Source organism: Mesoplodon mirus, assembly GCF_964341445.2.
Source record: "Mesoplodon mirus genome assembly, chromosome: 8".
In the NCBI taxonomy this organism is placed as follows: domain Eukaryota; kingdom Metazoa; phylum Chordata; class Mammalia; order Artiodactyla; family Ziphiidae; genus Mesoplodon; species Mesoplodon mirus.
In genome coordinates this window covers 2,739,453-2,758,320 of record NC_138984.1, presented here as the reverse complement: position 1 = coordinate 2,758,320, position 18,868 = coordinate 2,739,453, and the positions used below count along the sequence as shown (strand labels likewise).

Here is an 18,868-nt window from a genome sequence, read left to right as displayed (position 1 = left end):
CGGCGCCCGCCCCTTTTATAGCGCCTTATTTGCATCTCAAGGCGCCGATTGCTCGTGAGAGCCAATGGCAGAGGCGTGCTTTGTCTGGCCCCGCCGCCGGGGTCGGCCGGCAGCTGGCGGGGCGTGGCCCCGGGGACTGGGGGATCCAGCCGGGCCTCCGCGCCACCCCGGCATTGTGGGGCACCGGAGAGGGCGATGACCCGGAGAGCTGTGGCTCTGGGTGCGCTTGTTTCCCTTCCTACCCCGAGCAAGGCACTCAGGTCTGCGGTGCGTGCTAGCAGGGGCGCATCCATCTGCCCATTCATTCATTCACGCTTGACTTCGTTCACCCAAGGTGCAACAGGAGAGGAACGCTCCTGCGCGAGTGCCGGGGTCCTGGCGGCCAGAGCCACAGCAAAGGCCACGGTCTCCAGGCCTGGAGGGAGCTACAGGTCCGGGCTGGGGTGGCTGCAGAGCCCCAGGGAGGTGAGGGACCCTAGGGCAGCGGGGGTGGGAGCCCCAGTGCGTTTCTTGCGGACCTGTGGGTCCTGACATCCGAACGTCGACACCGCCTTCAGCCCGCTCAGGGATCCTAGTGGGGCGGGGTCCCCAAGCCCGCCCGCACCGCTCCATCTCTAGGCTCTCCTTCTCGGGTCATCCTCTGTCCCCACAGGCCGTCTGTTCTCTTCTGGTCATCATCGCCCTCACCACCGGAGTTCCCCTCATCTCCTTCTAGTCCCCTTTGCTCCCCGACCCCTCTTTCACTTCCCTTTCCCCCCTCAGCACCCACCGCCGCCCTCCCTTCCCTGCCCGCCCGCCCCCAACCCAAGTTCTCTGATTCCCAACCCGAGCTCGCCCTTGCCTTGTCCCCGCCCTCCCTGCCCAACCACCCTTCCCCGCACCCTTGTTCGTTCGCCCCGGACCCCTCCCCGCCTCCTGTCCCCCTCGTCCCCCTCCCCGTCCCCCCTCGACTCCCTTTCCCCCCTAGCCCTCCCCCGTCCCCTCCCGGCTGGTGGAGGCCGCCGTCTGGTCCCCGTAACTTGATGCCCGTGACAGTTGGCAGCTGCAGCCGCTTCGGGCGGAGAAAAGCGGCAGCCTAGCCAAGAGCGACAGGTGTTGGCCGCGCCTTTGTCTCTGCCGCTTTGTCACTCGGGCGGGAGCGGGCGGTGGGTGCGCCTGTGTCCGCCAGACGACCGCCACCCCCACGGCTGGCCGCCCATCTGTTGGCCCAGCCTCCATGAGGGTGGTGTGCGTGGGCGGTGGGGCAGCTCTCTGGGGACCCCAGGCTGGCCGCAGCCCCACCGGCCTAGGTCCACGACGTCTCCTGGCACAGCCAGAATACCAGTTTGCCTCAGACCGTGAAGGCTTTGCACACACACAGCCTTACACCTGGAGCACGCTGGAATCTCCCTTCAATGGCTGTTTCCTCACTGTTCAGGTCTCAGCTTCCCTTTACCCAATCCTCTGCTTCCCTCCCGAGACTGGGATTGTCAGGGTCTGGTCTGTGCCCCTCCAGGGTACAAGCATCCCTGGGGGTACAGTCTGACCTAGGACCCCTTATCTACCCCCAGCACAGAGCCTGGCCTAGCAGAAGCACTGGGTAGGTAGGGAAATTGAGAGAGTGTCCCAAGCCTAGCTGGAAGGCAGCAGGGGAAAGAAAAATCCAGGGAGTGCAGTGTGGTGGGGTGGTAGGACTAGGCCACAGACACCCACCTGTGCCCCCAGCCATCTGACGATGGATCCAGCAGCCCTTCAGGTGACTGTTTCACTTCAGCTCCCCACCAGAGGGACCTCCGTAGGTAGGACAAGTGTGGTGAGTGGCTTGATGGTTCCCAAAGTCACCTCACTGACCTCTATAAGTACCTGGGAACCCCTTCTGCTGATTCTCACCTGGCTGTCCCTTTGCTTTTCTGTGAGCAGGGCCCGGAGACTTCCCCAGCCCTGCACTGTTCACCCAGGTATGAACCTACTCCTTTCTTTCAATCACCCTGTGTTGTCCTCAGTCTCCCCTACAAGCCAGAAAGCTTAGCTCTCTTCCCCCCATCCTCCCCTGCCTGGTCAGAGACCTGACTACCCTCCCCCCTCTACTCCTAGTGGAGGGACTGACAGAGTGGGGGAGGGGCTTGAGTAGTGAACCCCAAGAGAGCCGATAGCTGGCCTATAACTTTACTTCTCTTCACCATTTAGACATCACCCCGGGGAAGGAGATCCCACCCCCACCCCAAGAAACTACAATTAAGTTTCTACTACTCTGAGGAGCTCAGATAATAATGAAATAAAATTATTTAAAATAAACTCAGTGATATTTCTTGTACTCTGATTCATACCCCTCCCGTTATTGATTATATAGTTTGAATAAGATCAAACAAGTATTTTAGAATGCTCTCCCTGAAAGGCAGTTTGTATTTGAACAGGATGATCAGGGCTCTGGGGAAGGCCTCTGGGAAAAGACTATTAATCTTTTCCTGATTGGATGGGGAACTGAATATGGGAGGTGGAGGAAGAATGATAAAGGCAAATGGTGCAAACAAAAAATGAAAGGCAACTAGGAACTCTGGGAAAAACAAAAAGCTGCTGAAGAAGAGAAGTGTGATCTTAGCGCTTCCTTGGCCCAGTAGCCAATTCTTTCACACTCAGAACAATGTAACACTGTTCATAGAGTTTCAACATTTTAGAGTCGATCTATAGAAAAGGCAAGGAAGGCTTAATTATGGCTACAGGTTATAAAATTGCTTTGTAAAAACAAAAGGACAGATGACAGTTGTCAGGAGAAGGGAGGAGGCGGAAGCATGGGCTAGGGACCTCATAACCCTTGTCTTACATGGGGTGGGGGCATTGAGGAATGCTGTCTAGAGTTAAGGAAGGAGAAATTAAGTACTGGGATATGGCTCAGTCTGACCAAGTACCCTTGGGGAAGAAAGTATAGGGATAGAGCAGGGAGTGGGAGTCAGCAAAATCCTTCTTGGTTAGACTGGAAGTTGCCCAAGGCCTCATCTTCGAAGTCAGCCTCCATTTCCTTTAGTGTGCCCATTGGCTGGCTGGCTTGGCCTTTTCCTCCCAGAAGCCTGGCTACTCCATCTCAGGACCACCACACCCTTTCTTTCTCCTTTGCATGGCCTCGCCTAGCAGACACACTTCCTGCCATTTGTCCCTTGGACTGATCCCCCCTTCAAAGTTTGCCTGAGCACAGACTTCCTGAGCATTTGGGCTCTTTGATCCCCTCATATCCAGAAACAGAGGCCAACAGAGGCTGGGCAGGGCTGTAGTAGCCACAGGGGGACCAGTTAGCGGCAGGGGTGGCGAGCCATAAATCCCCAGGGAACAAAGACAGTGGCCAGCCTATGGATGTCCAGGCCCCTTGTGGGCAATCAGCCCAGGGGCTTGGCGAAGCTCCTTTTGGTTTAGAAATAAGGGGAGTGCATACCCTTGGGGATATATGGTAGATAAAAATGCAGTTAAGAGCCCCCGAAGGCACTCAGACGTTCAGTGAAACAGCCATATCTGGCCACTTAGCGGGTTTGCAGAGGCCTCCATGCTCACTGGAAGGACTTTGCCTCCCCAGCCCCCAGTCACCACTTGGATTTAGGCAGCCAGGACAGGAAGCGGCGTTGAGCCCTCCCTCCTGCTCAGGGAGCTTCTGGAAGGCTGGGCACCAGGGCCAGGATCCATTCATCTCCCTGCTCCAACACCACAATATGGTCCTGGTGTGAAAAGTGGGGTGGGGGGGAGCAGGCCTCCACTGTTTTGACCAGGCCCTGCACGACTTCATCGCTGTGGAAGGAAGGACTGGGGGCGGGGGGGGGAGGAGACTGCCGCGCTGCCTGTATCACCTCTGATGGAGACACGAGGTCCTTTAGACCACTCTGCCTTCAGCCCCGTGGCCAGCGCACAGGCAGCCAGCCCAGGTGAGACAGACTACCCTGGAGGGGCCAGGAAGAGAATGGAGCAGGTGCTGGGGTCAGCGCAGAGTGGACAGGGGCAACAGGGGCTGAGCTGAGTGGCCCTACTCCCCATCTGTGAGTGAAACACCACGGGGGAACGGGCCTCCAGGATTAGATCTAAATCGTTGGCAGTTCACTGGGGTGGGGCTGCATGTCAGAGAGACACACAGAGACAGGAAGGGACCAGCGAGAGGCACCCTGTGCAGGGGAAGAGGTGAGGGGGGCCTTTGTGACAGAAGAGTTCCTAACCCAGAATTTCTAGGGTTCTTTTTTTTTTTCTTTTTTTTTTTTTTTGCGGTACGTGGGCCTCTCACCGTTGTGGCCTCTCCCGTTGCGGAGCACAGGCTCCGGACGCGCAGGCCCAGCGGCCATGGCTCACGGGCCCAGCCGCTCCGCGACTTATGGGATCTTCCCGGGCTGGGGCACGAACCCGTGTCCCTTGCATCGGCAGGCGGACTCTCAACCACTGCGCCACCAGGAAAGCCCGGGTTCTTTTTTTAAAAAAAAGATTTTGATAATCTTTGATCTCTATTCAGGTTCCTGTTCCTCTGTGCTACATTAAAAATACACACAAATAAAAATAAAAATATACTTGCTTTATTCACCAATTTTCTAAAAGGCAAAAAATCATAAAAAGACACAAGCAGTCCAACAAACATATTGCACTGGGTGAAGAAAGTCTGGTTTGCACATAAACAAACCACTTGTCCGGCAAGGCTTAACACGTTGTTACACAGACTCTGAGAGCTTATTTACATATATCTTTAGGAATATATTAAAAAGAAGGCTCAGTTTAAAATCGAGAAGAAGTTTTTTATAACACCCGTGTAAGCACACATACTAACGAAAATATAAGACCCAATGCGTGGCACCGTGTAAACAATTTCACAAAATGCTCCTGCTGTCAACTTCTCAGCACACGTCAAAGCTACGCAGCAGTTAACAATCAATGAATATACATAAATGCGAAGATAATGCTGACGGTAAACATTCCTAACAGGAGAGAACGTGTTGGCAGTCTTGTGTTTAGGGAAAGTCAACGCAACTTTGACTCCCATCTCATCCCTTAATGATCTGACTTCAGGGGCAGGAAGCAGTTTGTAGCATCTCGTCTCCACACAAATGCATACACTACTCCTTGTCTTGGGTATCTGCAGGTGATGTTGCTTTGTAAATTAAAAAAAAAATAAAAAATTAAACTTTCTGTGTTCGAGTTTATGAAAAATAGGATTGATATTCAGGCATAAAGTGGTTTTACTATGAAAACCAACTGGATTACAAGGAGACTTCACCTGTTCTAGTAGCTGCTTCTCCATCAAAGAACAGGGGAAGCTGCCCTTTTAACTTTCTACAGACGCAATGCAATTGTAAGTCAGTTGTTTCATCACTGGCAGCTTCTCATTCACCCTAGGGACCAATGTAACATTTTTCCAGACAATCTTTGGGATAGACGATACAATATGAGGTTTTGCAAAAAGTTGGGCTGTCTGGTCTCACTTTTCCCCAAGTTGTCCCATTCACCTGAAAGTGTCAGCGACACCAGTGGACATCACCACAGAGACCGGAAGTTGCACCAATGAGGTCAGGTTCATGAAAAGAATTAGGGGTCAGTGTCCCAGCCCAGGTGTGGTGGGAGCGGTTAGCTCACGCCACCCTGGAAAACACAGATGCAGCCACCAGCTAAGTCAGGAGAAAGCGCTGGCTTGGCTGGGCCAGAGCTGATGTCTGGGAACTGCCCATCGAAGAATAAATACGAGTGGGTCCCAAGTGTGGCGATCAAAGCCCGGTTTGCAGAGGGAAGTCACAATAAGGGGATGACCGACAACGTGTTTTTATCTACATATTGGCTATCTCGGTCTGAAAAGGATAGGAGAATGATGTCAAAATATACAGAAGGGTCTGTGTATTTCTGAGGATGTATATTCCTATGATGGAGTTGGTCACACAGACCATTAGGCTTCTTTAGTCCAGAGCGAGCATTTCAACTTCGTTCACCCCAGACTTAAGCTACGTCAGGTGAAATGTTTGCTGCCACCACACTTGAAGCTGAAGCTGCTGGTCTGCCAGACTACGCTTCACGCCATTTAACGCAAAACATTTTGAAAGAAAATTAGCAGAGGCTGTGATCTCCACTTGGTATGTTTTAAAGACATCTAGTCTGACTAAATAATTTAGATAAAAAGCAGCCCCCCAGAGAGGACATAATTTGATCTGATCCAAACACACCCTGGGGAAGCTCTGAAAGGCCGGCCCCTCAGCGCGGAGTCACCTGTGGCATCCTAGCCGTTGGTCACAGCCTGGTGCGATGCCTCGGGACCGCCCACGGGGAGCCAGCAGACACTGGTGCTCTGGCTGAGAGCACGCAGCCGCTTCCCCGACACAAGGAGGGAAGCAGTCTTTCTCAAGTTAAACAATGATGAAAATCTCCTCCCCTCTCCCCGAAAACTCCATATTTATATTTTAAATACAAAAAACTATTTCTTCCCAAACTTCTCCTACCCTCCACGGTTTTAAATCACCCCTTCGGAAAACGGTGGGTTTTTTTCTAGAACAAAAAAAAGCCATGTAAGTATATCGTCCATTTCATTAGAAACACAGGTGAAGACGCTCCCTCTCCTCAGAGCACCATCTAACATACGCCACTGGCTGTCCCGCTGCGGGGGTTACGTCCGCCCTTCGTTTCTGTGACTCAGGGAGGGTCCGTTTCCCTCTTCTGTGGTGTCGGTTGTTCCACTGAGTCCCAGAGTAGGGGTAGCTTCCTCATACCGCACGCAAATGTTGTTTTTTCCCTTGATTTCACAGCAAACGCATTCCTTAAAAGAAAAAATGTAAATCAGTAACAAAAATGAGATCTTTGGTACGAAAAAGTAGTTCAAGCTGAGAGAGGTGCAGGTGATCAGGTGTCAGCCGTGAGGCTGCTGGAGGGCGACCAGGTGCCACTGGGCATGGGACCCCTGCCTGCTCTCCAAGGAGCCAGAGCTCTTCCCAAGGGGTCCCCGCTCCCAGTTCCCCAGGCCCCTCCCTTGTCTGAGAGGTGGCTGTGCATAAGGGGGGGACGGCATCAACGAGAGGCTCTAGTGCCAGCTCCTCCTCTTTCTGCCTGTGGGACCTGGAGTTGCTACCGACCTTCTATAACCTCAGTTTTCTAATCTGTAGAATGGGATACCAACAACATACTGTCCCATCTGTTCATTTCCCAACTATCTGTTAAGCACCTGTCGTGCTCCAGGCACGTTCTAAGCACGGGGAGCCAGCAGTGAACAAAGAGGAAAATCTGTGTCCCAGCGGAGGTGGCCTCCTAGTAGCCGAACGAGAAACGCCCCACAGTGTATTACAAGGTGGGAAGTGCGGGGCTGACGTGGAATGAGGCATGTGAGGACGTCTGTACTTTTACTGACGTTCCGCTGAGAGAGTGACTGTGGTGGTTTTAAAAGACGCCCACAGATTCTTTGACACCCCTTGCTCAGAAGGTGGAGGCCTGGACTCAGGGACCTGCCACTAACAAAGAGGAAGTGATGCAGGTGACATGTGGGTTGTAACAGGCACTGCAGCCCCTTGGTTCTCTCTGGGGAGGCCGGGATCATGTCATGAGGACGCACAAGCAGCCTGATGGACAGATCCACATGGCAAGGAACTGAGGCCTCCTGCCAACAGCAGCACCAACGTGCAGGCACGTGAGGAAGCCTCCTTGGAAGGGGATCTTCCAGCCACCATCCTGGCTTCAGATGGCACGAGCCCTGGGCAATCTCTCACCTTCGACCTCAGGAGAGACCCTGAGCCAGAACCACCTAGCTAAGTTGCTCTTAAATTCCCAACCCAAAGAAACAGTGGGAGATAATAAATGATTATTATTTTAAGCTCCTAAGTTTTGGGGTTATTTGCTAGGTAGTATTAGATAAGTAACACAGCAGCATGTGAAAGAAAAGCTTGAAGGAAGCCGGAGTGAGCCATGTGTCTGTCTGAGGAAAGAGGATTCCAAGCAGAGGGAAGGGCAGGTGCAAAGGCCCTGAGGCAGAAGCCGGCTCGAGGATTTCAGGGAACAACTGGAGAGGAGGGAGTGAGGGGAGATGGGAGCCGTGGGGAGGGGGTGTCATATTTTAATGGCTTTGCTGCAATTTATTCTGATTGAGGAGGGGCACCGCTGGAAGGGCTCAGAGCTGAGGGGTGACGTGATTTCGCTGTATGGGACAAGGGGGAACAGAGGGCAGCGGGGGGGATACTGTGACAATCAGGTGAAGCAGCACTGTGGCGTGGACCAGGGTGGTGATGCTGGAGGTGATGGGAAGGGGCTGGTTTCCAGCCACCTTGAAGGTCAAGCCAGTAGGACCTGCTAGTGGACTGGATGGGGCACGAGAGGAAGAGAGTCCAGAGGGCTGTGGACCGAGCAAGAGGGGTGATGGAGTCACCCTTGAGTGGGTGGGAAGACAGTGGGTGGGCTGGCTCTCTCTGAGCGTAACCAGGACAGCAGATGAAGCTCGACAGAGGTGGACGCTGGGGAGTCTCGGCACGGAGACCCTACTTTTGGTCAGGAGGAGAGAGCTGACAGCGCCGGAGGCAGTGTAGACAGAAGAGGAAGGTGCAAACCCTGAGCCTGGGCGTGTCCACAGTGATGGGACAAGAGCAAGGGGCCAAGGGGCCGGGGCCAAGGGAGGGGCGCTCTCAGAGGAGGGGCCGGCCGTCGCTGAATGCCACGAGTGGGTCGGTTAGGGTGAGGGCGGAGACGTCAGTGGATTCAGCTGCTGGACCTGGAGGCCTTGACGAGAGCAGCCTCCCGGGCAGTGCTGGTATGGGGGTGCCCTGGCGGGAGCGGGGGAGAGAAGCTGGGGTACAGAGACACCTTTGGGACCCTCGGGAAGGAACAGAGACAGGAGGGGCAGCCTGGCGAGAGTGGGAGGGAGGGTGGGGACCTGCTGTGTCCCTGTTACTTAATGGTCTACGTGGATGTTGAGGGTTTATGACAGAGGAAGTGTGTGTGTGGGTGTTTTCATTGGAAACAGAATTGAAAGAAAAAAAATTCAAATTTCAGCATGTGATTGAGACTAGATATTTAGGAGACCTTTTTGGAAACACTGTTGAAAAGCCATTGGAAGAAAGTTCTTTGAAGGAAACCTAACAGTGTGGTGGTATTTTTTTTTTTTAATGAACTTTTTTTTTTTTTTTTTTGCAGCACGCGGGCCTCTCACTGCTGGGGCCCCTCCCGTTGCGGAGCACAGGCTCCGGACGCGCAGGCTCAGCGGCCATGGCTCACAGGCCCAGCCGCTCCCCGGCATGTGGGATCTTCCCGGACCGAGGCACGAACCCGTGTCCCCCGCATTGGCAGGCGAACTCTCAACCACTGCGCCACCAGGGAAGCCCTTTAATGAACTTTTAATCTTAGAAGTTTTAAATGTACAGAACAGTTGCAAAGACAGCACAGAGCATTCTCATCACGTGCCTTTTAACGCAAAGTCAGAAAACCCGCTCCAGAGCTCACCGCCACGTCGAAGGCCGCGGGCAGGCCGCCCGACCGCATCCACGGGTGGACGTCCTGCAGCTCCTGCCTCTGCCTGTCTGTGAACCTGGGCTGGAGCCTCTGCAGCACCTTCAGCTTCTCCCTGTCCTCCTGCAGGACCGTCTCTAAATTTCTTCATGAAACAGTTAGAAATAGGGAAGCTTTAGAACGTCTCAAGGGCTTTGTTTTTTAAAGAATATGCTCGTTTTCTACCAACATGTCCAGTATTGATCATGTGATTTTAGATGATTTTGTTTAAATTTCCTTTCCATTTAAAATAAATTACCCTATTTAAGGTAACTTCATCTCCCTAGTAGATAATCTGTAGTTTTTCTAAGAAGATGATACACTGAGTTCTGATTTTCATCTCACTTTAGCACAGCCATGGGAGCTGGGTATCTGCAGACACTTGGTTCTGTGCCCGGGAGGTTCTCACCAGCGAGGTGGTAGGTAGACAAGTCCTCCCCTGCCACCTGCCAACACTGGCCTGCCCCGCAGCAGTCCTGGAGACAGAGCCCTGGGCTCCCCTGGCCCAGAGGCCTGGCTGTTCTGAGCCTCAGGGTTAATCTGTCCTTCCTCCCCGCCATCTCCCTCCACCGAGGGGGCACTGCGCAGGGCCAGGGCCCCTGATGGGTTCCAGGTTCCTTGGAGTGGTCAGAGCCGAGGCACAGACCCAGGTCCCTACAGAGCAGCCAGCGGCCTTGGGCTGCTCACCCACCTTGACTCTTTGTTTCTGCATCTCTAAGACAGACAGACAGACACAGACACAGACACACACACACACACACACACACACACACACGCCACTGACCACATGGGGTTGCTGGCAACAGAGCAAAAGAGACGACGTTGGCACGAATGCTTTGTAAACATCTTGTGACACCGTGGCGGGTCCCCAGAGCCCGTCATCCTGGAGGCCTGTAGCAGGTCACTCTGCGGGTTGTGTGTGGCCAGCGGCACCATCTAGAGGGGCCCTGCTTCTATCTGTGCACTCAGCTCAATCTGAGATGAGGCTCCCAGGGGAAGGCCTCTGGCCTTGTGGTTCTGGGGAATCCTGAACCCAGCCCTTCACCGTCCCGAGCCGGCGGCAAAAGGTTACCGCGAAGGCATCTGGTATGCCATCATGACGCTGTCGTCCGTGTCAGCCCCGAGCAGCCAGACAGGGTCCTGGAGGACGTCCTTGAGGCGCTCCCCCTCCGCCATGTCCACCTTCACTTTTGCCCTGTGGTTATTCTCTGAGGAGCCGGTGCCTCCAAAATACTTGCTGGTGTGACCTGTGCTGCTGCTGCCTTTAAAAACACAAAGGATGGCAGGTCAAAACCTTGACTGCTGCGCTGACCTTGCACGCTGTGCGCGTGTAAAGGAACGGCACCATCAGGGAGCTGAAGGGTTTTCTTTGGTAACTGGTGCCTGGGTTGGTGGACCTTCCCTTCTCTTTCCAATTCCCGAGTTGTCTGGGTAATTTAAAAACGGGATATCAGCTGGTCCCATGGAGGTGATTCTCTCCTGGGGAGGCCCCGAGGAGTCCAGGTGGGGCTGTATCTTAGAAGCCGTGCTCTTCTCTCCCAGGCTCACTACCTCCGGACTGAGCCAGACCACAGAGAAGCCGCCCCTGTGAGCGGCAGGCGGCTGTCCCGAGCGCTTCCCGGCAGGCCTCCTGCAGGGAGAGGGGCCCGCTCACTTCAGGGAAGCGGGGGTCTTACAGTCTGGGGAGAGTGTGTGCTCTTCCCGTGGGGCAGTTCCAGATCACACGTGAACGATCCTGGTCGGTCCACACGCTAGTTTCTCACCAGGGGATCTAACCCAGGAAGGCGAGCCACTGCCAGCCCTCCTGGGACACCCGGGGAGCCCCAGGGACAGTCCAAGCAGGGCCAGCTGGGGTGGGGGCCTGCAGTGCCGCTGAGGTCGGGAGTGACGGGCAACAGAGGGAACTGGGGTGGGCCCGGGCTGCCGTCCGCACAGGTGGAGCGGGGTAGGAGGAACCCAGCTGCCTGTCCAAGGAGCTGCTCGGGGTGCCACTGGATGCCTGGATGTCGGGGCCCTGCCCAAGTCAGCCCGCGGCTTTGGGGTGACTGGCTCCCTGGGGGGCGGAGAGTCAAGGACACCCAGGTGCATCACGTGAGAGTCTTCCAAACACACCTGCCACCTCCCACCCCGCCCCGACTCCCAGCACCACCTACATACCGGCCCCACTTCCGGATGCGTCGCAGGCCAGCGAGCCGGAGCCCAGGGAGCAGGAGGTGGCGGAGGCCCCGCTCCCGGACGGGGCTGAGCCTGTGGCTGAGCAGAGGTCCTCGCGCAGCAGGAGGCGCAGCAGGCCACTGGGCGTGGACAGGGCGTCGCTGCTCTGGGTGTCCCTGGGCTTGTCGCACTGTGGGAACAGGGGGGAGACACCAAGTCAAGTGTCTTGTCTGCACCAGACTCTCGGGGACACAGCGGGTGCGCCCTCCTTGGACCGCTGGCCCTTCCTCCACGTGCCACGTGCACAGACCCCGTGGTTACTGGGACCACAGCGGGACTCTTGGTGGTGGGATGGATGCCATGTAATTGAATTTAATTTAGGGACAGTCCCACTAAAGACGGCAGCTCTTGGATCCCTGCGGGGGTAGCCTCATGCTCGTTCCTCCGCCAAGGTGGGCAAGTGTCTCCTGCAGCACCCCAAAGCCGATCCTCGCAGAGGCAGGGCTCTGGCTTCCCGGCTCCCGTGACCCAGAGTGGGGACAGGCTTGGGCATGAGGGGGGCTTGGCCTGGGAGCGCCCCAACCCTCCGATCCTTGGAACCCAGACTGTAGGCCCGGGAGTCAGGAGGGCAGCAGCCGTGCTGGGACAGCCACCCTGTTCCCACTTCCTCTCCCAGGAGTGCGGGCAGGGGAGCCCCACGCAGCTCCTTCCCTGGAGGGCCCACGGATCACACTGCCTCAGCGGATGTGACCACACACCGAAGCTCTCAGGACACAGAAGCATTAACTGGAAATCAAACTACAGTTTCATTAACCGAGTAAGAGTACACGCCAGCGTCCCTCAAGACTTGGGAGGAGGAGTACCCATTGCACTGGTTTCCAGCTCCCCGCTGGCCCTGCTCCTCCACCGTGAGCCCCTCTGCTGCCAGCTGCCCTCCAAGGAGCCTCCGTTCTGACCTTTCACCTGACTGTGCTTTATCCTCGAAGTATTCATTGAAAACTTGGAGGCCCATGACGACGAGTCACGAAATCACCGTGGCTACTTGGAGCCTGCATCCGCCATCAGAAAATCAATCTCCCTTTTTCCCTTCAGATCCCAAGACAATAAAAACTGGTCTAGGGGCTTCCCTGGTGGCACAGTGGTTGGGAGTCCGCCTGCCGATGCAGGGGACACGGGTTCGTGCCCCGGTCCGGGAAGATCCCACATGCCGCGGAGCGGCTGGGCCCGTGAGCCATGGCCGCTGAGCCTGCGCGTCCAGAGCCTGTGCTCCGCAACGGGAGAGGCCGCAACAGTGAGAGGCCCGTGTACCGCAAAAAAATAAAATAAAAATAAAAACTGGTCTACTCTGATAGGGTCTTTTACCCGGAAAATGTTATTTCCTAGCACACGTGTTTATGTCGGAATTGAAATGGTCTGGTAGTAACCTCAGTGCAGGGACCACCTGAGGTGAGGATGTTCATGACCCGCCCGTGGAGCCCGCATTTGCCACCTGCCTTTGTTAGACAAAGGGCATCAGGAGATCCTTACGGTCGGCGGTGCCTCGGGCTGCCGGTCCCAGGATGAGCCAGGCTGGCAGTCGGGCCCCGATCGCACGGTCTCGGTGGACCCCATGGGCCCTGCGGCCGCAGAGCCGCCCTCAGGGGCCTCCTCCAGCTGCAGCAGGTTGAGCTGCAGGGGCGAGCTCCCGCGGGACTGGAAGAGCGGCGGCGAGGTCCTGCCTGCGGACCCCGTGCCTGAGGGCAGGGCGGCCACGCGCGACACGGGCAGCCCGCGCTCTGCCGGGGGACGCGTGTGCGGCTGTTTGGGGGATGAGGTCCGACCAGGGAACTCGGGCTGCGAGGCAGGCATCACCTCGGATGGCAAGTTCGGCTGGCCGGGGAAGAAAGTGGGGGGCAGGCTCGGGGTCACCGGGGAGAAGGGGCAGCTGGGTAAGACCAAGGCCACGACCGGAGCCAAGGGGCTGGCAGACGGTGGGGGCTGGACCGCGAACTCGCACTGGGTGTCCACGGGCAGCGCGAGGCCGGCGTGGGGAGCTCCGGGTGCCGCTGCCACGGTCCCTGGAGCTGGCACTATCCCTGGGGCTGGAAACATGGGCAGGGAGTAAGCGGGCACCGGGGCGGGGAAGGGCATCGCGGGGCAGCTGGACTGGGATGTGTCCGACGGTGACCAGGCTGTGGCATTCAGGCCCACCAGCGGCAGCCGCTGGGGCTGGGGCCCCCTGGACCCAGTGCTCCCCGAGGAGTCTCGAGGCTTGACCCGTTTGGACTTAAGTTTTCTGTTCTTCCCCGTTTTTTTCCAAGATGAATCTATTCCAGAGGTATTTCTTAGTCCGGGAGCAGCTAAAATAATGGGAAAACAACAAGATTTAAAATGTAAAAATTATGTTTCCTGTTACATCAATTCTCAGAGATTTGTAGAACCTCAGAAACCTGAAGGCACCTCCCAGTTCAACAGTCAGTGTCACCCTCCCCATCACGGTGCCTGGGGATCACGGGCCACCACCCGGTCTTCCCGGATCCTCAGCAAAGTGAGAAAAATCAGGGCAAAACGTTAGGTTTTCATAAAACTAGATTCAATCCATTTAAAGGGCCACCCCTTTGTTGCAAGATCACATTCCTTGCTTTCTTCTCATATCAAAATGCTGTTTCTTTCATGAAGTAATAGTGGTACGTGGCATCAAGGTTTTATTTGTCCAAAACAGTAAGAAAGCTGCAAGATGACGCTATTCCCCAAGAGCCGTTTGTGAAACCTTAAAGGCAGAACCACTGATCTCATCTAACCTTATTTGTCAATTTTATGAGCTTTATCACTGCTGTTCCTTAAAAAGAGATGTTTCCTGCTTAGAAAGCTTGTGATTCCAGCCCAGTGAAGTCAAAGGGCCGAAGGAATGCTCGCCCTTGGAACCAAGGTCTTCCTCTCTGACGATGAGTGTTGCTGAGAGGGCCTTTCTCAGGAGGCTGGAGGAGCTCCACCCAGTGACATAAGGGACCCTGGGCATGTCCCCCCTGCCTCCCCTGGGCACCAGCCGGCGCTGGGAGTACTGTGGGCTCAGGGGTCATGCCGAGCGGGGGTGGAGGGTGGGGTAGGCAATGGAATGGGTCCCAGGAACCTCAGCTTTTCCTCTCCTTGTCACAGAGGGTAACTCCGGGCTCCTGCAGCAGGTGTGCGAGGACATCCCCTGCCGGCCGTGCCACGAGCTAAAGGCAAATGGGCCAGCCCAAAGCAGACTGCTAAGTGGGTGGAGGTTTTGCCATTCAACCTCTCTGCCTGGTGTTCTTCCTACAGGAAATCTGTCCCCTCCTGGGACCCGGAGCTACGGCACTGGCTCCTGCGATGCCACACCAGGGTCTGGCGGGGTGGACAGCTGTGCAGTCTGTGCACTGCACAAAATGCGCGGCCGAGGGAGCAAGAGCGGGCTGGAATCCTGCACCGAGCCAGGGCTACGGTGGTGTGGGCACCGTTTCCTGATTTCCACAGAAGTTCCTGATGTGCTGGCAGTAACCCTGGGTCTGGGGAGGAAGGGGGAAAGGAGGAGGAGAAAAGATAAACTCCTTACGGAGTGTGTCAGCCTCTCTCTTCTGGGACATCTGTTTTGGTGTGTCTGCCCAGAGACCAGGGGGAATTGGGTCCTCGTGGTGTGTGTCCCCTGGGCTCACTAGCTCTCAGCTCTGATCCCTGGGTCACGGCCTGGGAGCCCAGGGAAGAGGCGGCATCTCCGATCAGCTCAGCCTTGTCCGTGGGGCCTGGGAAGGTGGCTGGGGGTTGGGAGCCAGGCTCCTGGACCAGAAGAGGGGCAGGGAAGATCATCTGTTCCACTTCATCCCTTGCCCGTTGACCACCTGATGGCTCTCAGCCTAAAGGGCAGCTTCACGCACCCCCGGGCTCTGTCGGGCTTGGAGTCTGCAGCCTGGCCCTGAGGCCAATCCGCCAGGAGCGTACGTGCTCTGGGGAGAAGGGCGCCATTCCCTCCTACGGTGTCGTCCAGGGCTCCCTCCTCCCTCAGGGGCCTGACACCAAACGCCCCGTCAGTGCCATGCTCCTTCTCTGGGTGGTGTATTAGCCCAGCTGGTCCTCTGAGGGTCCTGTCTGGGTGGGAAGGTGGGGTAGGGTCTCTTGCCCCTCAAAGTCACCCAGGCAAGAAATGTCTGACACGGCAGCGTTGCAACTGCCCACCCTGCATTCCACAGGGGCCTGGGCTGGGACTGTCACCACTATTTACAGCACTGCTCCCTTGGGAACACAAAGTGACATCCTTGAGAGCATCGCTGGTCAAGTTCCAACAGCTTCTTACAAACCCACACATCCCAAACTGGGGACATCTCGCCTTCTGAAAGCAGCACTAGACTCAGTAGCATTAAGAATGAAGTTCAAAAATAAACCCACTTTTAGTTCAGGTATTACCACTTACCTCTTTCACCCGACTGCCCCTTGGATCTGTCTTGTGAGTAACAGTGGCAGCGAGACTGGAAGACACTGAGCTTTCTTATTCCTCTGAACTTTAGCAGGAAGCCCTGCTCCTCCCTCTGGGTGTGGGCGGCCAGCACTTCCTTGGTGAGGCCCAGCTTCCGGAAGGGCCCCTGCTCCTGGCCCAGGCCGCAGGGCAGCATGGAGCCCGCCAGGCAGTCCAGAGACTCGGGCCCACTGGCAGCATCTCCCACCGTCTCTGTAACAGAAGACGCACAGCTCTCATCTGCAAGGGCCCTTCTATTTTAAAACGGCTGAAAAAACGCATACTGCACCTACGAAGAATAGAAATCATTCGCACGTAAGATTCCTTCACGATGCCCACAGCATGGGGATAAGATTCGTTCACGATGCCCACAGCATGGGGATGAAATTCATGATGTATTTGTTTAGCTTTGTGAGAAAGTTAATGACAAAAGGCAAAAAGCAGGGGTAGGAAGCCCCAGTACCCAGGGGGCTCCGGGATCAGTCCTCTAAGTTGGGGCACCTCGGGGGTTTTTCAGCCTCTGACGCTGAAGACACTCCGAGCTGTCTCGTTCTTTCAGAGCAAAAGAGGCTAAGGCTGGTGCACGGCCTCGTCCTGGCTCAGGACCACGGGCTTGACAGTGTGGCCAGTGGAACTGCGGGTGCAGACAGGATGGGGCAGGTGGGACCGCGGACCATCCTGAAAGGGGTTGGACACTGACTCTCTGACGTGTACTTTTGCCCTCGTCACGCCCCTCTTCCAAGCAAAGAACGAATTCAGGATTCGTTTTACTCGTGGTATCTGAAGAACAGCTCAGCGTGATGCCCTCGGTTGTCCTGCTATTACGACCCGTACTGGCTCCTGTCCTCAGACAGGGAGGGCAAGGCTTGTAACCCCATCCAAGGAAGCGGGATGGGGGGAGGGCTCGTCCCCAGGCTTCTCTCGGCACCAACAAAGGGGGAGTCCTGGGACCCCTGCTCGGTCCTGGGAGGCCCCTCTGTATCAACACCTGAGCAGACACCTGTCACAGGTGGAGCCAGAGTGCAGCGGGGGCAGGACAGGTGTTGCCGCCCCCGCCCGGCATTGCATGGATGTCCTGCACGCCTGTTACTGGGCTGTGTGGCTTCCTCCACACTTGGATAAGCTTAAAGGGTCTGAGGACGGCAGTCAAACTTCTCATCTCTCTCGTTCCAGTCCGATTTCTCCTAACATCCCCCGAGGAGCAGCAAGCGTACCGAGCTCCGGCTGTGGCTTCTTGTCACCCACGTGAGCGACGGTGCTGCCGTAGCTGCACTGGCTGGTGAGGGACACCACGCCCTGTGCCTTGCTGGGCAGGGTCAGCGAGGTCACGTGCGTGCTGACGTCCGCGTGGCTGTTCACCTTGGAGGGTGATGCGGTCTCTTTATAAGGGAAAATGGAAGCAAGACACAAAAATGTGATAAAAATGAACTGTTGGGATAAGCCGCGTGGAGGCCTAGGTGGTGCCCCAGTACCAGGGGCAGGGGCGGGGGGCAGCTGCAAGTCTGCACACGTCCTGGCAGGTGACACTGTGTCCTCAGGTGTTTATTCACGGGGGATGGCGGAGAAGAGGAGATTCTGAAATGGGAACGCCACCGCCCTGACCTCCGGAGTCCTCTGGGAGGAGGCAGGCGGTAGGCAGCAGGTGACCGCGGCGCCCTGGGTCAGGGCCTCTGCCGTGGGCCTGCGGGGAGGGCCGCCCGGCAGTCAGGAGCCCGTCTGCTGAGTGCAGGCAGGCAGGTGGCGCTCTCTCCCTGCGGGCTGGGCCAGACCACCAGGGCACGGCTGTCCGGTTGCCTGGGCTTTCATCTACAATGGGAGACCCTACCTCTGATCCTGGTGGTGGCCACCGGCAACGCCCTCACGTTTGAATGGCCTGAGGTCTCATCTGACTCGTGGGGTCACTGACCCTCAGAGGCCAGTCCTCCTCTGAGACGCCCAAGAATCACAGCCCGAGAGGCCCCGGCCTCCAGCAGCCCCGCAGGATCCTGCCCTCAAAGTCCAGGACCACCTTTATCTCCAGCTCATAAGAAGTTCTGAGCTACTCTGGTCATTTAAAACATAGCCTATACCCCAATACCGTGTCCCTGAAGCCGCTCAGAATCCACCTGGAAGAAGGGGCTCCAGGACCTCAAATGATGCCTGGTCCCACCAGAGAGGGGCTAAGTTATCCCGCGGTTAACAGCTCAAACGAACCAGGTACCTGCGGCATGTGGCCTGGGGCCGGCGGGGGCCTTGCGCTTGTCGCTGGCCTTCGATGTGGGGAGGTGTGCCGGGAACTCACACTTCCTCTTCAGGGTGGTGGCCTCACTGCAGCTCTCCAGGTACCTGTGGGCGGGTGATAAAGGGCTTCATGTAACAGAGAACCCCACAGTGTGATCAGCTGGGCAGGGAGGGAGGCCAGAAGGGCCGCACCTGATGACACTGTCCAGGCAGCTGATCTGCTGGTAGGAGCCCGCGAGCGGGTTCTTGAAGGCCGGCTCCTCAGGAAGGCCGGCCTCGGGCAGGCTGGCCCTGGAGCTGTCCTTTTCCGTGGCTGCAACAGCTTTCATCTGAGCCGGGGAACTGCTCTGCATTTCTGGAGGAATGACAACATTGTTTTTTTTCATTTTAAACATTTTCTTTTTCTTTTTTTTTTTTTTTTTTGCAGTACGCGGACCTCTCCCTGTTGTGGCCTCTCCCGTTGCGGAGCACAGGCTCCGGACGCGCAGGCTCAGCGGCCATGGCTCACGGGCCCAGCCGCTCCGCGGCATGTGGGATCCTCCTGGACCAGGGCACGAACCCGTGTCCCCTGCATCGGCAGGCGGACTCCCAACCACTGCGCCAGCA

At 56.4% G+C, this 18,868-nt stretch overlaps 1 protein-coding gene across 8 annotated transcripts in view; it reads right to left on the bottom strand.

Moving 5' to 3' along the window:
* Positions 1 to 4,495: 4,495 nt before the first annotated feature.
* The window catches only part of PER2 (period circadian regulator 2), a 41,141-nt gene continuing 26,768 nt past the window's right edge, over positions 4,496 to 18,868 (bottom strand). For 6 of the 8 annotated variants that reach the window (XM_082630009.1, XM_082630012.1, XM_082630013.1 and 3 more), the window contains 9 exons: positions 18,455 to 18,617; positions 18,243 to 18,367; positions 17,257 to 17,421; positions 16,001 to 16,255; positions 13,120 to 13,931; positions 11,596 to 11,782; positions 10,511 to 10,700; positions 9,394 to 9,544; positions 4,496 to 6,733 (listed from right to left, as the gene is read on the bottom strand). In XM_082630009.1, coding sequence (XP_082486135.1) covers positions 6,584 to 6,733; positions 9,394 to 9,544; positions 10,511 to 10,700; positions 11,596 to 11,782; positions 13,120 to 13,931; positions 16,001 to 16,255; positions 17,257 to 17,421; positions 18,243 to 18,367; positions 18,455 to 18,617 — 2,198 coding nt within the window. In that variant the 3' untranslated portion in view covers positions 4,496 to 6,583. Of the gene's footprint in view, positions 6,734 to 9,393; positions 9,545 to 10,222; positions 10,701 to 11,595; positions 11,783 to 13,085; positions 13,932 to 16,000; positions 16,256 to 17,256; positions 17,422 to 18,242; positions 18,368 to 18,454; positions 18,618 to 18,868 lie in introns of those variants that run through there. The other 2 variants (XR_014294824.1, XM_082630014.1) reach the window with 2 other exon arrangements.